The following is an 18415-nucleotide window of genomic DNA, read 5'->3' on the forward strand; positions in this document are numbered from 1 at the left end:
TAATTTATAGACTTTATTATTAAGCTTAAAGCCTATAGGTTAATATACATAGACGTCTTCATTTATTTTCCCATTTAGGAAGGCGGTTTCGACGTCTATATGTACGATTTCTAGGTCTAAATAGGTAGAAAGGCTTAGTAGTAGGCGTAAAACTATAGGTAAGACTATAGGACTAAAAGTCTCTTTATAGTTTATACTATACTCCTAATTTTAGCCTTACACTACCCATCTAGCCTTATAGCGGGTAATATTTCCCTTATTATTAGTTTTAATCTTATAGACCTATTTGCCTCTAAGAATTTTATTATCCTTAGGGGGGTCTACTAAGATCCAGGTTTAATTCTTAATAAGGGAATTATATTCTTCCCGTATAGCTCTCTACTAGTCTAGGCTATTAGGAGAATTAATAGCCTAACTATAAGTAGTAGGTTCCCCATTACTATAGAGTAAGTAATAAGAGATATCTTCCTCTATATTACTTAGGCCTTCTATAGTGTTAGAGGCCTAAGAATAAGTCTAGACTGTTCTAGACTCTTCTAGACCTCTTCTATTACTAAGAACTTATTCCTACGGGTTCTTTTAGATTCTAGCCCTTATTCTAGATTATCTTATTACTAAGGCCTAGAATCTTCTAGTCTAGATTGATTAGAAATCGTCTTCTATTAATAGAAGAACCTATTACTAATTACCTAGAGATAGAACTCTCTAGAATCTATAGGTTCTTCTATATAAACACCCTTAGGTAGCCTGCTAGTTAGTCCTTTAAGGAAGTTCTCTTATAGTAAAGAATCTACTACATTCTCTACTATAAACCATCTACCATATAGTATATAATAAAGATATTACTTATCTTTATAGAATACCGCTAACAGGTTATGAGCCCGGCTAATAGTAATCTATAGATTACTATATAGCTTGCCTTATAATTTATAAGTAGGATTTTACTTCCTTCCCTACTTATAAGAAAGAATATACTATTCTTTCTATACTAGACCGCTCTTATAAGTAAGGCTTAGTAAGACTATCTTAGTGGATAGCTATTAAGCTAAACTTATAAAGAAGTCTAGGGAAAGCCTACTTATTTATATAAGTAAGGCATTTTTTTAGGGTAAGGACTAGTATCCTAAGCCCTATCCTTAGGCTCTTAGCCTATTAAATTTTTCCTAGGACTGTTAGGCCTATATCTACCTAGGATTTTATTCTAGAACCTTCTAGTAGTCTAGAATAACCTTATTTACTACCTATTCTTTACCTTTCTCCGCCTTTCTCCGGATTTCCTCACATTTCTATTAACTACGTTGATATAAGGTGTGGCTACGCGGCCTCTATACTATATTAGGCCTAAGCGTTACCCGTTTACACTAGTTCCTGCTAGTGTCTTAGTATGAGGAATACTAAAACTTCACGATACTTTAAAACGTTTTCGACCCGCATCAACCCGAATACTTTACTTAGTAAGCAAAGTCATATACCGTTTTAAAGAGAAAAACTCGGTAGATAAGGATCTAAAATCAGATTCCTTATATCTCTACTCCCGGCTAAGTTATTAGAGAAAACATTAAAACTCTAATAATCTCCCTACTTTCTATTAGGTGCATCAGGCCTATTAGCACCTAATAAACTTTGAGACTTCATACACTTATAGTTTCCGCTTAAAACTATAAGTACATAGAGTTTTATACTCTAAAGACCTCTATAAGGTATAAAATCTTTAATATACCTTAAGAAAGAAACATCTTCTACTAGGAAATATAGGAAAAGAATTCCCTAGCATTCCTAAACTTAAAGGCCCTGAGAACTAGGAGTCTTAGTAATCTACTATAAATAATATAGTGATTATAGAAGGGCTAAAAGCCTATCTAGACTCTAAATCTTAACCTAAAGTAGAAGATCCTACCTAGGAGGTTAATGATGCTAGAATAAGGACTTTTATTAGGACCTCTATAGATCCTAAACTTTATTCTAGCATTACCTATTATAGAACTATAAGTTATATGGGAGAAGCTCTTAGAAAAAGATATAAATCTAAGGGACTTTTATAGGAAGTCTCACACTTTATAAGGCTACTAAGCCTTAAAGATACGGGAGATATTAATACCTAGGTGGCTAATCTATTAGATAAGATAACCCTATTATCTTAGACTAAGATAGCCTTAACAGAGAGGTAGAAACTAGGTGTATTCTTTAGTAATATACCTAGTAGCTATTCTTTATGGAGCGCCGTAGCCCAGCTAGGGCTAAAAGAAGAGACTACTCTAGACCACCTTATAGAGCATCTAGTAGAAGAGTCTCGGCGCCGAGAACTAGAAGAAGAAAGTAATACTACCCTTATTACTATAACTAGTAATAAAGGGAAATCTTCTTCTAAAAAGAACGCCTCTACTTATAATAATAAGAGTACTAAGAAGTGCTCTTATTATAAAAAGAATAGCCATCTAGAAAAGGACTACTATAAAAGAGCTAGGAATTTAAAGGGTAAAGAAAATAATAGTAGTCCTATAGATTTAGAGGATACCCTATACATTACGGGTTATACCTCTTATTTTACCGCGGGTCCCGGCCTAAATAACTAGATTCTAGACACCGGCACTACAGCCCATATATCTAGACATAAAGATCTCTTTACTTCTTTAAAAGAAGTAAATTTACCTATAAAACTAGGTAAAGGAGAGATCTATACTAAAGGAATAGGTACTATACCTATTACCTTTAAGTACGCTAATAGAAGGATAAATCTAACCCTTCTAGACGCTCTCTATATCCCTAATTTATCTATAAATCTTATCTCTATATCTAGGCTATATATACATAGTATATATCTAGATATAAAGAACTTAAGACTTATAGATAAAAGAGAGCAGATATATACCGAAGTTTTACTTTAGAATAACCTATTTATACTACCTAAGGTAGAATCTACTATAAATCACTCATATATAGCAGATTTAAACCTATAGTATAATAGGTTAGGGCATATAAACTTAGAAGCTCTTAGGGCACTACTACCTATTAAGGGTAGTAAAATAGACTATTCTATATGCCCTTTAGCTAAATCTAAGCGTACTATATCTACTATACTAGTAGCGGTCTCTAAACCTTATAAGAAAATAGGTCTAGATGTTATAGGACCTATTACTCCTAAGGGAATAAGGGGATATACCTACTATATAGCCTTTATAGACTATTATAGTAGGTTTACATAGGTATTCCCCCTATTTACTAAAGGAGAAGCCTATAATAAGATAGTTTACTATCTTAAACTTATAGAGCCGTATGGTAAAGTCTAGTCTTTAAGGCTAGATAATAGCCTAGAATATAGGGGAACTCAGCTAGATTTACTAGCTAAAAATAAAGGAATAACTCTAGAAAAGAGTTCTCCTTATAGCCTAGAGTAAAACGGGCTTATAGAGAGGACATATGGGTTAATAGATACTATTACCCGTTACCTTCTCTTAAATTCTAAGGTCCCCCTTACCTTCTAGCTAGAGGCTATTAAAACCGCTACTTATATTCTAAACCGGACCCCTAAGAAGTCCCTAGAGGGTATTTCGCCTCTAGTCCAGCTAAATATAGCTAAGGGCAGGTCTCCTACTATAAATCTCTCTTATATAAAGACTTTCGGAAGTAAAGTCTTTATAAACATCCCTAGAGAAAAGCGTACTATATCCTCTAAGTATTCTCCACACTCTAGGCCTAGTATATTATTAGGCTTTAAGGGGGAGCATATTTATAGATGCTAGGATATAGAAAAACAAGCTATTATACGCACTAGGGATGTTACCTTTAAAGAGGATGAATTTCCTTCTTCCTATACTAAAAGTATAGAAGATAAGGAAGATATAGACTATACTAAGCCTATATTTCCTTCTTCTATAACTAGCCCTCCTAATAGACTAAGATCTAGGTCTATAACTACTATAGATACTAGTAGGGAGGAGCCTAGGAGAAGTGAGCGCCTTAGAGAAAAATCCTCTAAGGAATCGACTACTATAGAGGCTACTATTAATAGCCCTATAGAAGAAGTAACTCATCCTCTTAGAGAGACCTTTAAAGAGGTTAGAATCCCTAGTAGTAGCAGCTATGTTACTATATGTTAGCGGTATTCTATAAAGATAAGTAATATCTTTATTATATACCGTATGGTAGATAGTTTATAGTAGAGAATGTAGTAGATTCTTTACTATAAGAGAACTTCCTTAAAGGACTAACTAGTAGGCTACCTAAGGGTGTTTATATAGAAGAACCTATAGATTCTAGAGAGTTCTATCTCTAGGTAATTAGTAATAGGTTCTTCTATTAATAGAAGACGATTTCTAATCAATCTAGACTAGAAGATTCTAGGCCTTAGTAATAAGACAATCTAGAATAAGGGCTAGAATCTGAAAGAACCCGTAGGAATAAGTTCTTAGTAATAGAAGAGGTCTAGAACAGTCTAGAACAGTCTAGACTTATTCTTAGACCTCTAACACTCCCCCTAACTTATTACGTAGGGTAATAGAGAGGAATTTAGTAAAGAGAGCCTTTATAAGTACCTTAGTTAAGGCGTCTATAGGCATCTTCTTTAGTAGTAGTAGGTTCCCTATTACTATAGAGTAAGTAATAAGAGATATCTTTCTCTATATTACTTAGGCCTTCTATAGTAACATAGCTGCTACTACTAGGGATTCTAACCTCTTTAAAGGTCTCTCTAAGAGGATGAGTTACTTCTTCTATAGGGCTATTAATAGTAGCCTCTATAGTAGTCAATTCCTTAGAGGATTTTTCTCTAAGGCGCTTACTTCTCCTAGGCTCCTCCCTACTAGTATCTATAGTAGTTATAGACCTAGATCTTAGTCTATTAGGAGGGCTAGTTATAGAAGAAGGAAATATAGGCTTAGTATAGTCTATATCTTCCTTATCTTCTATACTTTTAGTATAGGGAGAAGGAAATTCATCCTCTTTAAAGGTAATATCCCTAGTGCGTATAATAGCTTGTTTTTCTATATCCTAGCATCTATAAATATGCTCCCCCTTAAAGCCTAATAATATACTAGGCCTAGAGCGTGGAGAATACTTAGAGGATATAGTACGCTTTTCTCTAGGGATGTTTATAAAGACTTTACTTCTAAAAGTCTTTATATAAGAGAGATTTATAGTAGGAGACCTGCCCTTAGCTATATTTAGCCGGGCTAGAGGTGAAATACCCTCTAGGGACTTCTTAGGGGTCCGGTTTAGAATATAAGTAGCGGTTTTAATAGCCTCTAGCTAGAAGGTAAGGGGGACCTTAGAATTTAAGAGAAGGTAACGGGTAATAGTATCTATTAACCCATGTATCCTCTCTATAAGCCCGTTTTACTCTAGGCTATAAGGAGAACTCTTTTCTAGAGTTATTCCTTTATTTTTAGCTAGTAAATCTAGCTGAGTTCCCCTATATTCTAGGCCATTATCTAGCCTTAAAGACTAGACTTTACCATGCGGCTCTATAAGTTTAAGATAGTAAACTATCTTATTATAGGCTTCTCCTTTAGTAAATAGGGGGAATACCTATGTAAACCTACTATAATAGTCTATAAAGGCTATATAGTAGGTGTATCCCCTTATTCCCTTAGGAGTAATAGGTCCTATAATATCTAGACCTATTTTCTTATAAGGTTTAGAGACTACTACTAGTATAGTAGATATAGTACGCTTAGATTTAGCTAAAGGGCATATAGAATAGTCTATTTTACTACCCTTAATAGGTAGTAGTGCCCTAAGAGCTTCTAAGTTTATATGCCCTAACCTATTATACTATAGGTTTAAATCTGCTATATATAAGTGATTTATAGTAGATTCTACCTTAGGTAGTATAAATAGGTTATTCTGAAGTAAAACTTCGGTATATATCTACTCTCTTTTATCTATAAGTCTTAAGTTCTTTATATCTAGATATATACCATGTATATATAGCCTAGATATAGAGATAAGATTTATAGATAAATTAGGGATATAGAGAGCGTCTAGAAGGGTTAGATTTATCCTTCTATTAGCGTACTTAAAGGTAATAGGTATAGTACCTATTCCTTTAGCATAGATCTCTCCTTTACCTAGTTTTATAGGTAAATTTACTTCTTTTAAAGAAGTAAAGAGATCTTTATATCTAGATATATAGGCTATAGCGCCGGTGTCTAGAATCTAGTTATTTAGGCCGGGACCCGCGGTAAAATAAGAGGTATAACCCGTAATATATAGGGTATCCTCTAAATCCGTAGGACTACTATTATTTTCTTTACCCTTTAAATTCCTAGCTCTTTTATAGTAGTCCTTTTCTAGATGGCCATTCTTTTTATAATAAGAGCACTTCTTAGTACTCTTATTATTATAAGTAGAGGCGTTCTTTTTAGAAGAAGATTTCCCTTTATTACTAGTTATAGTAATATAGGCAGTATTACTTTCTTCTTCTAGTTCTTAGCACTAAGACTCTTCTACTAGACGCTCTATAAGGTGGTCTAGAGTAGTCTCTTCTTTTAGCCCTAGCTAGGCTACGGCGCTCTATGAAGAATAGCTACTAGGTATATTACTAAAGAATACACCTAGTTTCTACCTCTCTATTAAGGCCATCTTAGTCTAAGATAATAGGGTTATCTCATCTAATAGATTAGCCACCTAGGTATTAATATCTCCCGTATCTTTAAGGCTTAGTAGCCTTATAAAGTGTGAGACTTCCTATAAAAGTCCCTTAGATTTATATCTTTTTCTAAGGGCTTCTCCCATAGAACTTATAGTTCTATAATGGGTAATGCTAGAATAAAGTTTAGGATCTATAGAGGTCCTAATAAAAGTCCTTATTCTAGTATTATTAACCTCCTAGGTAGGATCTTCTACTTTAGGTTAAGATTTAGAGTCTAGATAGGCTTTTAGCCCTTCTATAATCACTATATCATTTATAGTAGATCACTAAGACTCCTAGTTCTTAGGGCCTTTAAGTTTAGGAATGCTAGGGAATTCTTTTCCCATATTTCCTAGTAGAAGATGTTTCTTTCTTAAGGTATATTAAAGATTTTATACCTTATAGAGGTCTTTAGAGTATAAAACTCTATGTACTTATAGTTTTAAGCGGAAACTATAAGTGTATGAAGTCTTAAAGTTTATTAGGTGCTAATAGGCCTGATGCACCTAATAGAAAGTAGGGAGATTATTAGAGTATCAATATTTTCTCTAATAACTTAGCCGGGAAGAGAGATATAAGGAATCTAATTTTAGATCCTTGTCCGCCGAGTTTTTCTCTTTAAAACAGTATACGACTTTACTTACTAAGCAAAGTATTCAGGTTAATGCGGGTCGAAAACGTTTTAAAGTATCGTGAAGTTTTAGTGTTCCTCATACTAAGACACTAGTAGGAACTAGTATAAACGGGTAATGCTTAGGCCTAATATAGTATAGAGGCCGCGTAGCTACACCTTATATTAACGTAGTTAATAGAAATGTGAGGAAATCCGGAGAAAGGCGGAGAAAGGTAAAGAATAGGTAGTGAATAAGTATATTCTAGACTACTAGAAGGTTCTAGAATAAAATCCTAGGTAGATATAGGCCCGACGGTCCTAGGAAAAATTTAATAGGCTAAGAGCCTAAGGATAGGGCTTAGGATACTAGTCCTTACCCTAAAAAAATACCTTACTTATATAAATAAGTAGGCTTTCCCTAGACTTCTTTATAAGTTTAGCTTAATAGCTATCTACTAAGATAGTCTTACTAAGCCTTACTTATAAGAGCGGTCTAGTATAGAAAGAATAGTATATTCTTTCTTATAAGTAGGGAAGGAAGTAAAATCCTACTTATAAATTATAAGGCAAGCTATATAGTAATCTATAGATTACTATTAGCCGGGCTCATAACCTGTTAGCGGTATTCTATAAAGATAAGTAATATCTTTATTATATACCGTATAGTAGATGGTTTATAGTAGAGAATGTAGTAGATTCTTTACTATAAGAGAACTTCCTTAAAGGACTAACTAGCAGGCTACCTAAGGATGTTTATATAGAAGAACCTATAGATTCTAGAGAGTTCTATCTCTAGGTAATTAGTAATAGGTTCTTCTATTAATAGAAGACGATTTCTAATTAATCTAGACTAGAAGATTCTAGGCCTTAGTAATAAGACAATCTAGAGTAAGGGCTAGAATCTAAAAGAACCCGTAGGAATAAGTTCTTAGTAATAGAAGAGGTCTAGAACAGTCTAGAATAGTCTAGACTTATTCTTAGGCCTCTAACATTAACATCTATAATAAGGCGGAATAAGGCACCCTATCCTCCCTACATATAATAGAAAGAGTTATTAAGTATAGCCCCCCTACCATGCTAATAATCTATATAGGGGACTTTAACGAATACCATCTAACGTAGAACCTACTCTCCCCCTAATCTCATAAAGTAGAAGCTCTATACGAATAGATTAAGGAAAACCGCCTTAAACTCTAAAACTAACCTAGAGTAGGTACCTTCTTTCGTATAGGGATAGAAAGAGAAACGGTTATTAACCTCTCCCTATATACTCTAATAGTTACTACTTAAGTAATTAACTAGTAGGTATAAGAGAACCCCCTATCTAACTATAATACTATTCTCTTTACTATCGCGTACGACGAGTTTTAAGACATACTAATACTACTATTACGGTTTAACGTTAAAAAGGCTAACTAGGCCTAGTATAGGTAATTCATCTAAGAAGAGTTAAATAAGATTATGAGTCTACTTATCTAAGCCCTTTCTAATAGGGCATAATATATACTCTCTAGTAGGACCTTATAAGAGGACCTAGACTAACTTAGATAACGCCTTATAAAGGTAATAGAGATAGCGGCTAAACGTAGCATCCTATAGGTAACCCCTAGATAGTAATAAAAACTATAGTAGTCCCTACTCCTTACGGCCTTAAGGATAACTACTATATAAGTAAGGCGTAGGGCATATCATAACTAAGTTATATATATATAAGTATAGAATATATATAACACGGCCATTAAGTAGGTAAAATAAGAGTACTAGAATAACTTCCTTATAAAAGAAACACCCTAGTCTATCTATAAGGTAATAGCGTATATGAAAGTAACCCGATCTAAGTAAATCCCCTAGATATATAACCTTTAAGATTAACTCTAATTATTATATAATAGTAAGTATACTACCTTCTATTAGAAACTCTTCCCCCTACTACTATACGTTCCCCTACGTGACTAGATAAACTATAAGGAAGGGCTATAGGACTAGCCCTCCCTTATAGATAAGGAAGTATAGTATGCCTACTCTTATAAGATTAAAGGTACTACCCCTAGGCTAGACTAGATCTACTAGAAGATAATTACTAAGGCATATAACGCTCATCCTAAAAAATTTACCTAGATATACTAAACCTTCTTTACGTACGGATATTACCTAGAATACTAGAGAGAAGTGGTAGGTATAATACTTAAGAAGCTAGGGAAACCTAATTATATAGACCTAAAAGTATATAGAGTTATCTCCCTACTTAACTACCTAGGAAAAGTCCTTAAATATATTATAGTAAAACGTCTTAGAGTACTTATAGAAGCTACCTACCTCCTATACCTATCCTAAATAGGTAGATAACTATAGAAGTTAGTAATTAATATAGTAATAATCCTTATATATATTATCTAAGATGAGAGGAGGGTACGGCATAAGATATTAACCCTATTCCTTAACGTATAAGGTGCCTTTAATTATATAGCCTATAACTAGCTCTTATATATAATAGGGGAAATTAGGCTCCCTACCTCCCTCCTAGTATAGGTAAAGATATTTACTAGTAGGTAATAACTCTAGATCTTCTTTAATGGCTAATAAGAGGACCTTTATCTAATAGTTTTAGAAATCCCCTAGGGAAGCCTAGTCTTACTAATCCTATTTCTTATTTATATATAAAAACTCTTTTCCTCTTACTTAGTCCGATTCCTCTTATATATTAATAATATTTTAATTATAATCTCCTTAATAAGCTAGAAGAAAAATACGCGGATCCTCTAGTAGGAAGCTAACTAGCTTTTCTTACTTAGAACCTAATATGCTATTAATTTTAATAAAGATAAAATAGACCTCATCCATTTTATAAGCTTAGATAAGGCTAAGTAAGCTATAATTATACTCCTAGAAGACTATATAGTATAGCTAAAGTAACTTATCTAATGGCTTAGGATATAGTTTAATACATACCTATTATTCTAGTAGTATATAATAATTCGGAACGCCTAAGTAAAGTAATTACTTAGTAGGCTTATATAGCTAGCTAATATATAATATAGACTATCCCCTACTACTATCTAATAACTATACCTAGCTTATATATAAAGTATAGTAGATTATAGGTCCCTAGTTTTCTAGTAAGTTAGTAGCTCCGAGATACTTAGATAAATACTTTAAAATAATAGACTATACTAAATTCTAGGAGCCTTTTAGACCTCCCTAATTACCCCTATAGAAATTAAAGTAGGACTTCTCCCCCCCTACCTAAGGCGTAACATGTTACTTTAAGTATATACTATATAACTCTTTAAGCTTAGTTACTAACACCTAGTATATATAATTATTAATAAGTTTAAATAAGAGAATATACTAGGATGATAGACATAACTTAAACATATCTAGAGTATAATTTCGGACCTAGTAATAGGTACTAAAAGCCTAATTAAACATAGTTCCTTTCCCCTATAGAAAAAGACTACTCCGTATAAAGTTAAGATTAGCTACCTCCTAAAGAAATAAGAAGCCTAAGTATATATTAGATGTATAGGATATATAACTTAGGTAGTTATTCTATACTCTAACACTTTATCTATCCTAAAAGGAAATAGAGTAGGCATAGGAATTATAGTATATAACACCTAATAAGATAGTATAAGAGTAGTAGTAAGATATAGAGGAAATACTAGACTATACTAGCTTATATATAATAGAGAACTAGAGGCACTTATAAGGGCTATAGAGTTAGCTACCTAGAAATAGCTAGGATGACGGATTATAGTATATATAGATAACTAAGCTATACTATACCGCCTCTAAACCCTATCTAACCTACTAGGTTAAGGACTATAACTTTAAGCTATAGATGTAGGCTACTTAATTATAGCTAGATAAGGTAGTCTTACCTTCTTATAGGCCCTAGGCTATATAGGGATTAGAGGAAACCTATAAGTAGACGCCCTTATAAAGGAGGCTACTAAGCTAACCCTAGAGAATAACTACTTAAGTACTACCCTCCTTAGGATGCGCGTATAATAAAGAACCATAATAGAATAGATAGTATATACTATATAATACTAGGAAGTATAGATAATACTATCCTAGGGGTTATATGTATATAACTTCCTATCTATACTAAGGACATCTATCTAACTCCCTAAGTATAGATAACTAGAAGTATTAGCCTACTTCTAATTAAAACTAAACTATAGCTACTTTAAAGCCTACCTATTATAGTTTAGTAAGATAGCCTAGGATAACTATAGCTATAATAATACTACCTAATAAATACTATAACATCTTATTAGTAACTACCTACTCTATAGCTCTACTAGGAAAGAAGTAATATAGGAAGCACTTTAGGCGTATAATAATAATAGTAGGAATATAGCCTCTATACCCTATAGAGAGCTATTCTAAGGAGATATTAGTTAATAATTTATACTTAAATTTATACGTTAGATGAAGGTTTCTACTAGGGTATAGCACATATAAAGAGTAGACTAAGGGAAAAGAAGAGTAAAAAGAAGAAGAGAGAATCTATTCTAAGCTCTATTAGTAGAGTAAATAATAAGCTCCATAATCCCTCTACTTATAGTTCCTATAGGTACTACCCTAGAACCCCTCTAACTAAAGATAATCTAGGAAGGGACCCCTTTATCTATAATCTACCTAATACCCTCTAGGCTTATATCCCTCCTCTACCTTATATAGAGTCTCTACTAAGACCCTAGCCCTCTAGATTAGGAAGGTGTTAATATAACTTAGATGACTACTCCGTAACTACTCTAGCTAAACCCTCCTACTCCTAATAATAATTAGATAACTATTTAGTAGTAAGGTAAGGGCTTAATACTATTTATCTATATAGTATACCTAGGCTAGGGCGGCATATAGAGCCCTATTATTAGTAATAATATTAATATATAGTTATCTAATAGTAGTAACTAGGCTAGATTAAATTATAAGTAATATTAATATAGATTAAACCTAGGTTCTTAAGCATTCTTTATTTTCTATAATAAGTATTAGCTAACTATACTAGTTAGCTAGAAGATAGATACTACTAGTTAAAAACCTTACCCGCTTTTTTTACCTTTATAGGTGCTAAGAAAGGTATTATATAACACTAACTAAGAATAGTACTATTAGGGATAGTACTAGAACACTATAGTAGAGCGTATATATAATCTACCTTACCTACTACCCTATACTATATTTACTTTTCTATGTATACCTTCTCCCTATCCCCCTTTCTTTCCTTACTCTTACTCTATGCCACCTATCTACTTAGATAATAGTAGGAAGGCTAGTCCTTAGCCCCCCCTTACCTAAAAAGAGCCTAGATAAACTATCTATCTATATCTACTCTATACTAATATTATACTAAGAATTATACCTTATTATATAAGATTCTTTAGCTAGGCATCCCTACTTACCTTATAAATATATATAGAATCCCCTATAGATAGCTCCGTCTTAGATAGCCTATAGCTCTAGTAAGACGTAAAATAATTAATTAATTAATTAATTAATTAATCAATTAACCCCTTTCTCCTCTTCTGAATGCGAATAAATTCTTAAATAGATTTTGCCGGAATGACGCTAACAACATCCCAACCTTTCACTTCTAAACCGGGTCGCTTAGCTCAGTTGGTTAGAGCGTGGTGCTAATATGGCGGGTCCTGACAACAGGAGCTTCATCAGTTGACGCCAAGGTCGCGAGTTCGACCCTCGTAGTGACCAGCTCGGTGTTGTGAGACAACCGGATTGTTGTCTTTTTGCTTTTTGCGTGGTCGTGGTGTGACAGGAAAGGGGTGGTGTTGTTTTGATGGCGGGGAAGTCAGGCGGGATGGAGGCGCGGTGTACTTGCTGCACGGCATGTCTGGACTGGCGCGGTAGGATGGATTTGGCAGTGTTGCATTTGCTGCTTCGGTGGTGGGAGGTTGGGAGGAGAGCGAGATGGGAGACGCAGTGGTGGTGAAGCGCGCTGCCCTGCCCGAAGCAATTTTTCGACAACAAAGGGGCGTGAAACTTGTGACTCTGGCAGTGGATCGGGCTCTGAATGTCAGAAACGTACAGCTGAGCTGTGGTTCAAGTCCTCCCCGCGTGCGTTTGGAAATTTTGCGGAGCATACGAGACTGGAGGAGAATCTTGCAGTACGAGTTTCTCGCCTGTGGCCGCATTCTTTGGGAATCTCAAAATGAGACGTGCGGTCGAACAGTCCGGCTTGAAAATTGACAGTCCTTGAGGCGAAAGTGACTGACTCACTGCTTTCTACGGTTCTGTCTGAATTTTGAGCCACTGGATGACATGCGTAGTGCTTGAAATACATTTGATAGTTTGAACTCATCGTTAGGGTCAAGGAAAAGAAGATGGATATACGCTGCAGCAGTCTGGATTGACTAATCTTTTTCAGGAGTAACAGTGAGCAGGAATTTGACAAGAATTTTTTCAAGGATTAGAGCAGCATAACAAAAGTAGCCAGAGCAAAGAAAAATCATGTCAGAAAGGCAATTGATCATAGTTCCACTACCACGGTTAACGCGACACGAACTCAAGTTTGAGAAAAAAAAAACAAAAAAAAACAAAAAAAGGGGGCAGCTTTTTTGACGAACAGTCCACTGTACTTTCATGCCACAACTTCCGGAGCTCATTTCAATATCTGATTCCACTTTCTCAGCAACCACACAAACGGCGCCCGCACGCAAGTGCGAAGATAGGCAGGCATGCACGCGAGAAGAGTGCCATACGTGGTGCAGGGAGAGAGAGACAGGCAGGGAAACAAGGAGTTGCTTTGCATTGCATTCCTCTTCCCTTCCCGTCCCGCCGTTCCATGCGGGCGGGCTGGCGGGGATTGAGTTAGTTTTTTTTTTTTTTTTTTTTTTTTTTTCCCTTGTTCCGGGTTTTGACAACGGTTCGCGAGTGGTTCGTGAGTGAAGGAGTGGAGGAATGGGGGAGATCGGCGGCTGAGAAGGAAAAGAGGCGTCCGTTTACTTTGGTACTTTCACATGCTGCGCGGGACAAGGAGATGGTTGGTTCGTTCGGCTTGGTCTGTAGAGTGAATGACTGCGGTCGTGGGGTAAGAGTATGTATGTACTGTACTAATGATTTACTCGTTGATTTATTTACAGAACGGGCGGGCGGGCAGCGAAGTGTGTGCTTCCCTTCCCTCCTCCTAGCAAACGTGATTCCAGAATCCAGTCGTGAGAGAGACGAGACGCATTGCTGACACCGCGGCTGGCCGCCTACAGATCAGATTACCGCACCGCGCAAACAGCACAAGGCGCGACGGGACAAGCAAATGGCGAGATAGAGTGTCCTGAGACAGCGCGGCCAAAAGCTTTTAAAAGTCAGCCAGCCAGCCAGTCAGACAGTCAGACAGCCTCTCGCAAATCTCACAAAAACCAATGAGAACGAAGACGACGACCCAAGAAGCGGCGCGGGGAAAGGCGTCCGTCCGTCCGTCTATCAGGGTTCACTCGCGCAAGGGGTATCCCTAGAAAAGACAGGGTCATGCATGGAAGACGCGTTGTGACAGACGAGCGGTAGTTGCATACAGCACATATGTCGTCGTCTGGCGAAGACTCATGGGTGACCAGTCAATCAATCACACTGTTTGCCAGTCAGTCAGTTAGTCGGTCGTTTGGTTGGTCAGTAGTTCGGTCGGGTTGGTGCATCTGTCATTGATTTGTCTCAGCGGAAAAGGCGGGGCTCCCTGTTTTCGTTGACAGGTACGGTAGGCTGGTATTGTGTTGAGCTGATTGACCGACTGACTGACTGGTGAGGGTGGGATGGGCTTCAGACTGCGGGCGAGCGAGAACGTCAATAGAATATCTCGTCCATTTCGAAGTGCCGCATATTGCGATGCCAGCAGACAAAACATCTCTTCTCTTTAACTACCGCAGGAGACAGCGCAAAACGTACAAGTACGTACTCATCAATCAATCAGTCAGCCGGTCAGTCAATAATCGAACCTAAGTTTGACACATGCAAGCACCACATAAACGGACGAACGGGTGAATTCATGGATGGATTCATGGATGGATGGATGGACGGAAGCGACGGTTCGACGGTGCTATCTGTACATACACACTGGACATACACACTACCTACCGCCGAAGCGCCGCGGACGCCGACGAAGCATGCAGGGAGGCAGAGGGACGGGCCGGCGTGAGGGGCGGCGGAGGCGGCAGGTCAACACATGGACTACCATTGGATCAGCTGGGACGGGCTGATAGAGGGATATACATAGATGCGTCAATCGAGATGGGATGGGATAAATTGAGACAAAACAACGTGGCGAGGGAGTCAAACCTAACGACCAGCCTTCTGCATAGGTCGGCGGCCGAGTAAGTACAGTAGGTAGTTAGTTGATGATGGTAAGAGTGAGCGCAGTGAAGCAGTCACTCGCGTTTAGAGTGTGGGTGAGGAAGGTCGACGCGGGATGGCTGGCCATGACTGACACGACATGAGGCGACTCGCTCATTCGCGCGGCATATCTTTGTCGTTGGCTCGTACGTACGAGCGATTGTGGTGGATGGATGGATGGATGGATGGATGCAGCTCAGCAGTATGTATTGATTGCTTGTGAAATGGGTTGGTCGGGGTTCATGCGGGGGCAAGCAGGGAAGCAAACGGGACGGACGGAAGGGACGGGAGGAGTGGACGGGGATGATGGGGGGTTTGTTGGCAAGGGACTGGATTTGGCAGGAGAAAATAATTGGAGAGATCAGAGTGAGCCGGGCAGTCAGTCATTTGGAGAGCTCACGGGTGTTGTGTACTGGATGCGCGTAGTGATGTCTCTTCCCCTGGAAATTCCCCCTTTTCAACTAAAACCATGCAAGTTACTACGCAAAAACTCTTGCCAAACACCATCTTCCGTTGAATCTTGCTTTGTTCATCTGGATAAGCGCTTTCTGCAGACCAAGTAAACGACTTCAAAAGAGACTCCCACACTTCTGGTTCCTTTAGGCGTGCTTCTCCGGCACCTACACGCAGGTACCCGTCTACCCGTGCAGCCTGCAAGAGATCTTCATTCCACGTACATGAAGAAACGCAGTACGTGCAAGCCGCGGATCAGTGCATGAAAAATGCCCCTTCTGCAGAGGCAAAATAAAAGAAAAATGAAGAGAATGAAAAGGAAAAACCGGCGTCACACGGCACCCGCAGCGCGTGTGGCAGCAGCGGCGGCATGGCTTGCATTGTCTTGTTTTCCATGTCTGCAGTGCAGCGGTGATAGAAGTACGATGATGCGACGTCTCTGCAGTGTGAGCGAGCAGAATGTACATGTCGTGCTGCCGTGGAGTGAGCGTGGCGGACTGAGAGTCCCTGCTTGCCTCTCTGCGCGTATTCTGAGCTCATGGAGTCGATCCACGCGCCTGCTTCTGAACTCGCAGTGAAGATGCATATGCAAAGCTGCTCGATGTACATAGACAGATATATCGAATCGTGGCGTTATTGTTGATTTGGTGACGGGGACCCCGAACAACAGGAGAAGGGCAAGAAGACGAAGAAAATCACTGACCGGAAAACTCCACCATCCTGCTGCTGTGATGATCGTAATGTGAGCAGGCGAATATCACAGCATTGGTCGCCTCTCTTCTGATTGACCTTCGCAGTGGTGCAATGCAGTCCTGACGTACATCTTCGTCCCCTTTCTATCACCACCATCTCGCATGCGCCAAGTCGCAAGGCCGTTGTCGACTGCACATATTCGACGTACACGCGCCCTGTCCGCAGCTCCGTTGCTGTCGTATGTACCTCCGAAGACTCGAGCTGTATCCGACAAACGGCTGCAGAATGCAAACTCCAGCATTGCCGACCCATGTCTGTTCACCGGTCGAGCTGCAGCATCGCGTCGGCAGGTCCGCCCACCCACTGACATATGCTGGCGGCCGCGTCCCGGGTGCTCACCAACCGCCAGTATAGCAGCGGCTTGCTGGATGATTAGCTTCCCTGAAAGATAAGGACCAGCCAGCCACGCGCAATGACCGGTCCGTCTTTTTGTTTTCCTTGCTCTTTTTGCGCGTGCATTATGCTGGCGCCATGTTGCCATTCCGTGGCGTCCATGGCAGTGAGAACCGCGAGGCCACCAACATCATGGCACCACTTGCAGTTGCAAAGTGTACTGCTAACGGTCCGACGAGAGGACGGCTTGCCTGCTTGCCTGAATTGAGATCATCGCAGCGGAGCCCTGCCAGTCTGTCAACTGTTGTTCGCTCATCCAGACGTCACCCCTCTTTCTTCGACCGCGCCGGCTCCTTGGTAGATGCCGGAGGCCGTCCGCAATGGTGTCCGTCGACCTGCCGTCGTCCACGGCTCGCAAGATCCTGTGAAAATTTTCATGTCTCAGTCGGTTGGGTTGCCAACAACGGCAATCGATGCAGCAGCCCAGCAAGGCGTACACAACATTCGCTTGCTGCGCAAACATTGCTCGCTTCGGCTCGTCCGTGATCGGTCGCTGCGCTCGCTAACAAGACAGGTTCCAGGGCTCCAGCAGCGCGAAGTTCCAGACCGGACATGCCCAGTTTGCCGAGTCCAGCCCAGCACAGGGTACTGTGGCTGCGCAGCGCAGCAACGCGTCTTCAGGGTTCGGTGTCAGGGTTTATGGACTCAGGGTCGATGGCCGCTCCGGATCCGGGATTTTGCAGCAGCAGCAGCGGCGGCGGCGGCGGCGGCGGCGATGGATCCCCCAGGCCAGGGTAAGGGTTGACAGTGCAGCACCCGACAGGGTCATGGTCAGGGTCAGGGTCATGGTCAAGGATAGGTACATGAGCAGGGACAAGGGCTCTGGCCGGGCCGAGCTGTTGGCTTGCTTCGTCAGGGAGACCAGGGTGCCACATCGAGCGACGTCGTCTCCATTTGTGGTACTTTTTCACGGACAAGCCAAAAACATCGCCTGCAGGATCGTTTACTCTGCCATGTGCCAGCAGCATGCAGCGTGGCGCTTGCGCATCGGTGGAGAGCAGTCCTCTAACCGCCTACCTTCTTTGCCACGACGATGGCGATGAGATACGAGTGTGCGCGTAAGGAAGTCGATACACAATGATGGTGTGAGAAGGGACCGAAAGAGGCAACTCCAGTCAGCGGCGCGTGCCGCGAGGTGCCTGATTAGTACACTGACGCATTCTATCGAGAAATGCGACAATCATTGGACGGCAATGGACTTGGGGGGCGAAAAGAGACAGGAGATGATT

The 18415-nt window shown here is 39.2% G+C and overlaps 1 protein-coding gene and 1 non-coding gene across 2 annotated transcripts; one reads left to right on the forward strand and one right to left on the reverse strand.

The window, feature by feature from the left end:
• The first annotated feature begins 12854 nt into the window (after positions 1-12854).
• Positions 12855-12962, forward strand: IWZ02DRAFT_t59. The gene has a single exon. It is a non-coding gene; the product is annotated as a tRNA-Ile (tRNA).
• A 2991-nt stretch (positions 12963-15953) lies between these two features.
• Positions 15954-17154, reverse strand: IWZ02DRAFT_261089 (uncharacterized protein). The gene is made up of 2 exons (XM_066763352.1): positions 16744-17154; positions 15954-16559 (listed from the first exon to the last, which is right to left on the reverse strand). Exons 1-2 carry the CDS (start codon positions 17043-17045, stop codon positions 16226-16228), a joined length of 636 nt encoding a protein of 211 aa, XP_066623257.1. The 5' UTR covers positions 17046-17154; the 3' UTR covers positions 15954-16225.
• Positions 17155-18415: the final 1261 nt, after the last annotated feature.

Source organism: Phyllosticta citriasiana (assembly GCF_038021145.1).
Source record: "Phyllosticta citriasiana strain CBS 120426 chromosome Unknown IWZ02scaffold_6, whole genome shotgun sequence".
Classification (NCBI taxonomy): domain Eukaryota; kingdom Fungi; phylum Ascomycota; class Dothideomycetes; order Botryosphaeriales; family Phyllostictaceae; genus Phyllosticta; species Phyllosticta citriasiana.

Coding starts and splice junctions, on each gene's coding strand:
- IWZ02DRAFT_261089 (XM_066763352.1), bottom strand. CDS start 17,045: ATGGGTCGGCAATGCTGGAGTTTGCATTCTGCAGCCGTTTGTCGGATA. Junction 16,560..16,743: donor CAGGATGGTGGAGTTTTCCG/GTCAGTGATTTT, acceptor GAATACGCGCAG/AGAGGCAAGCAGGGACTCTC.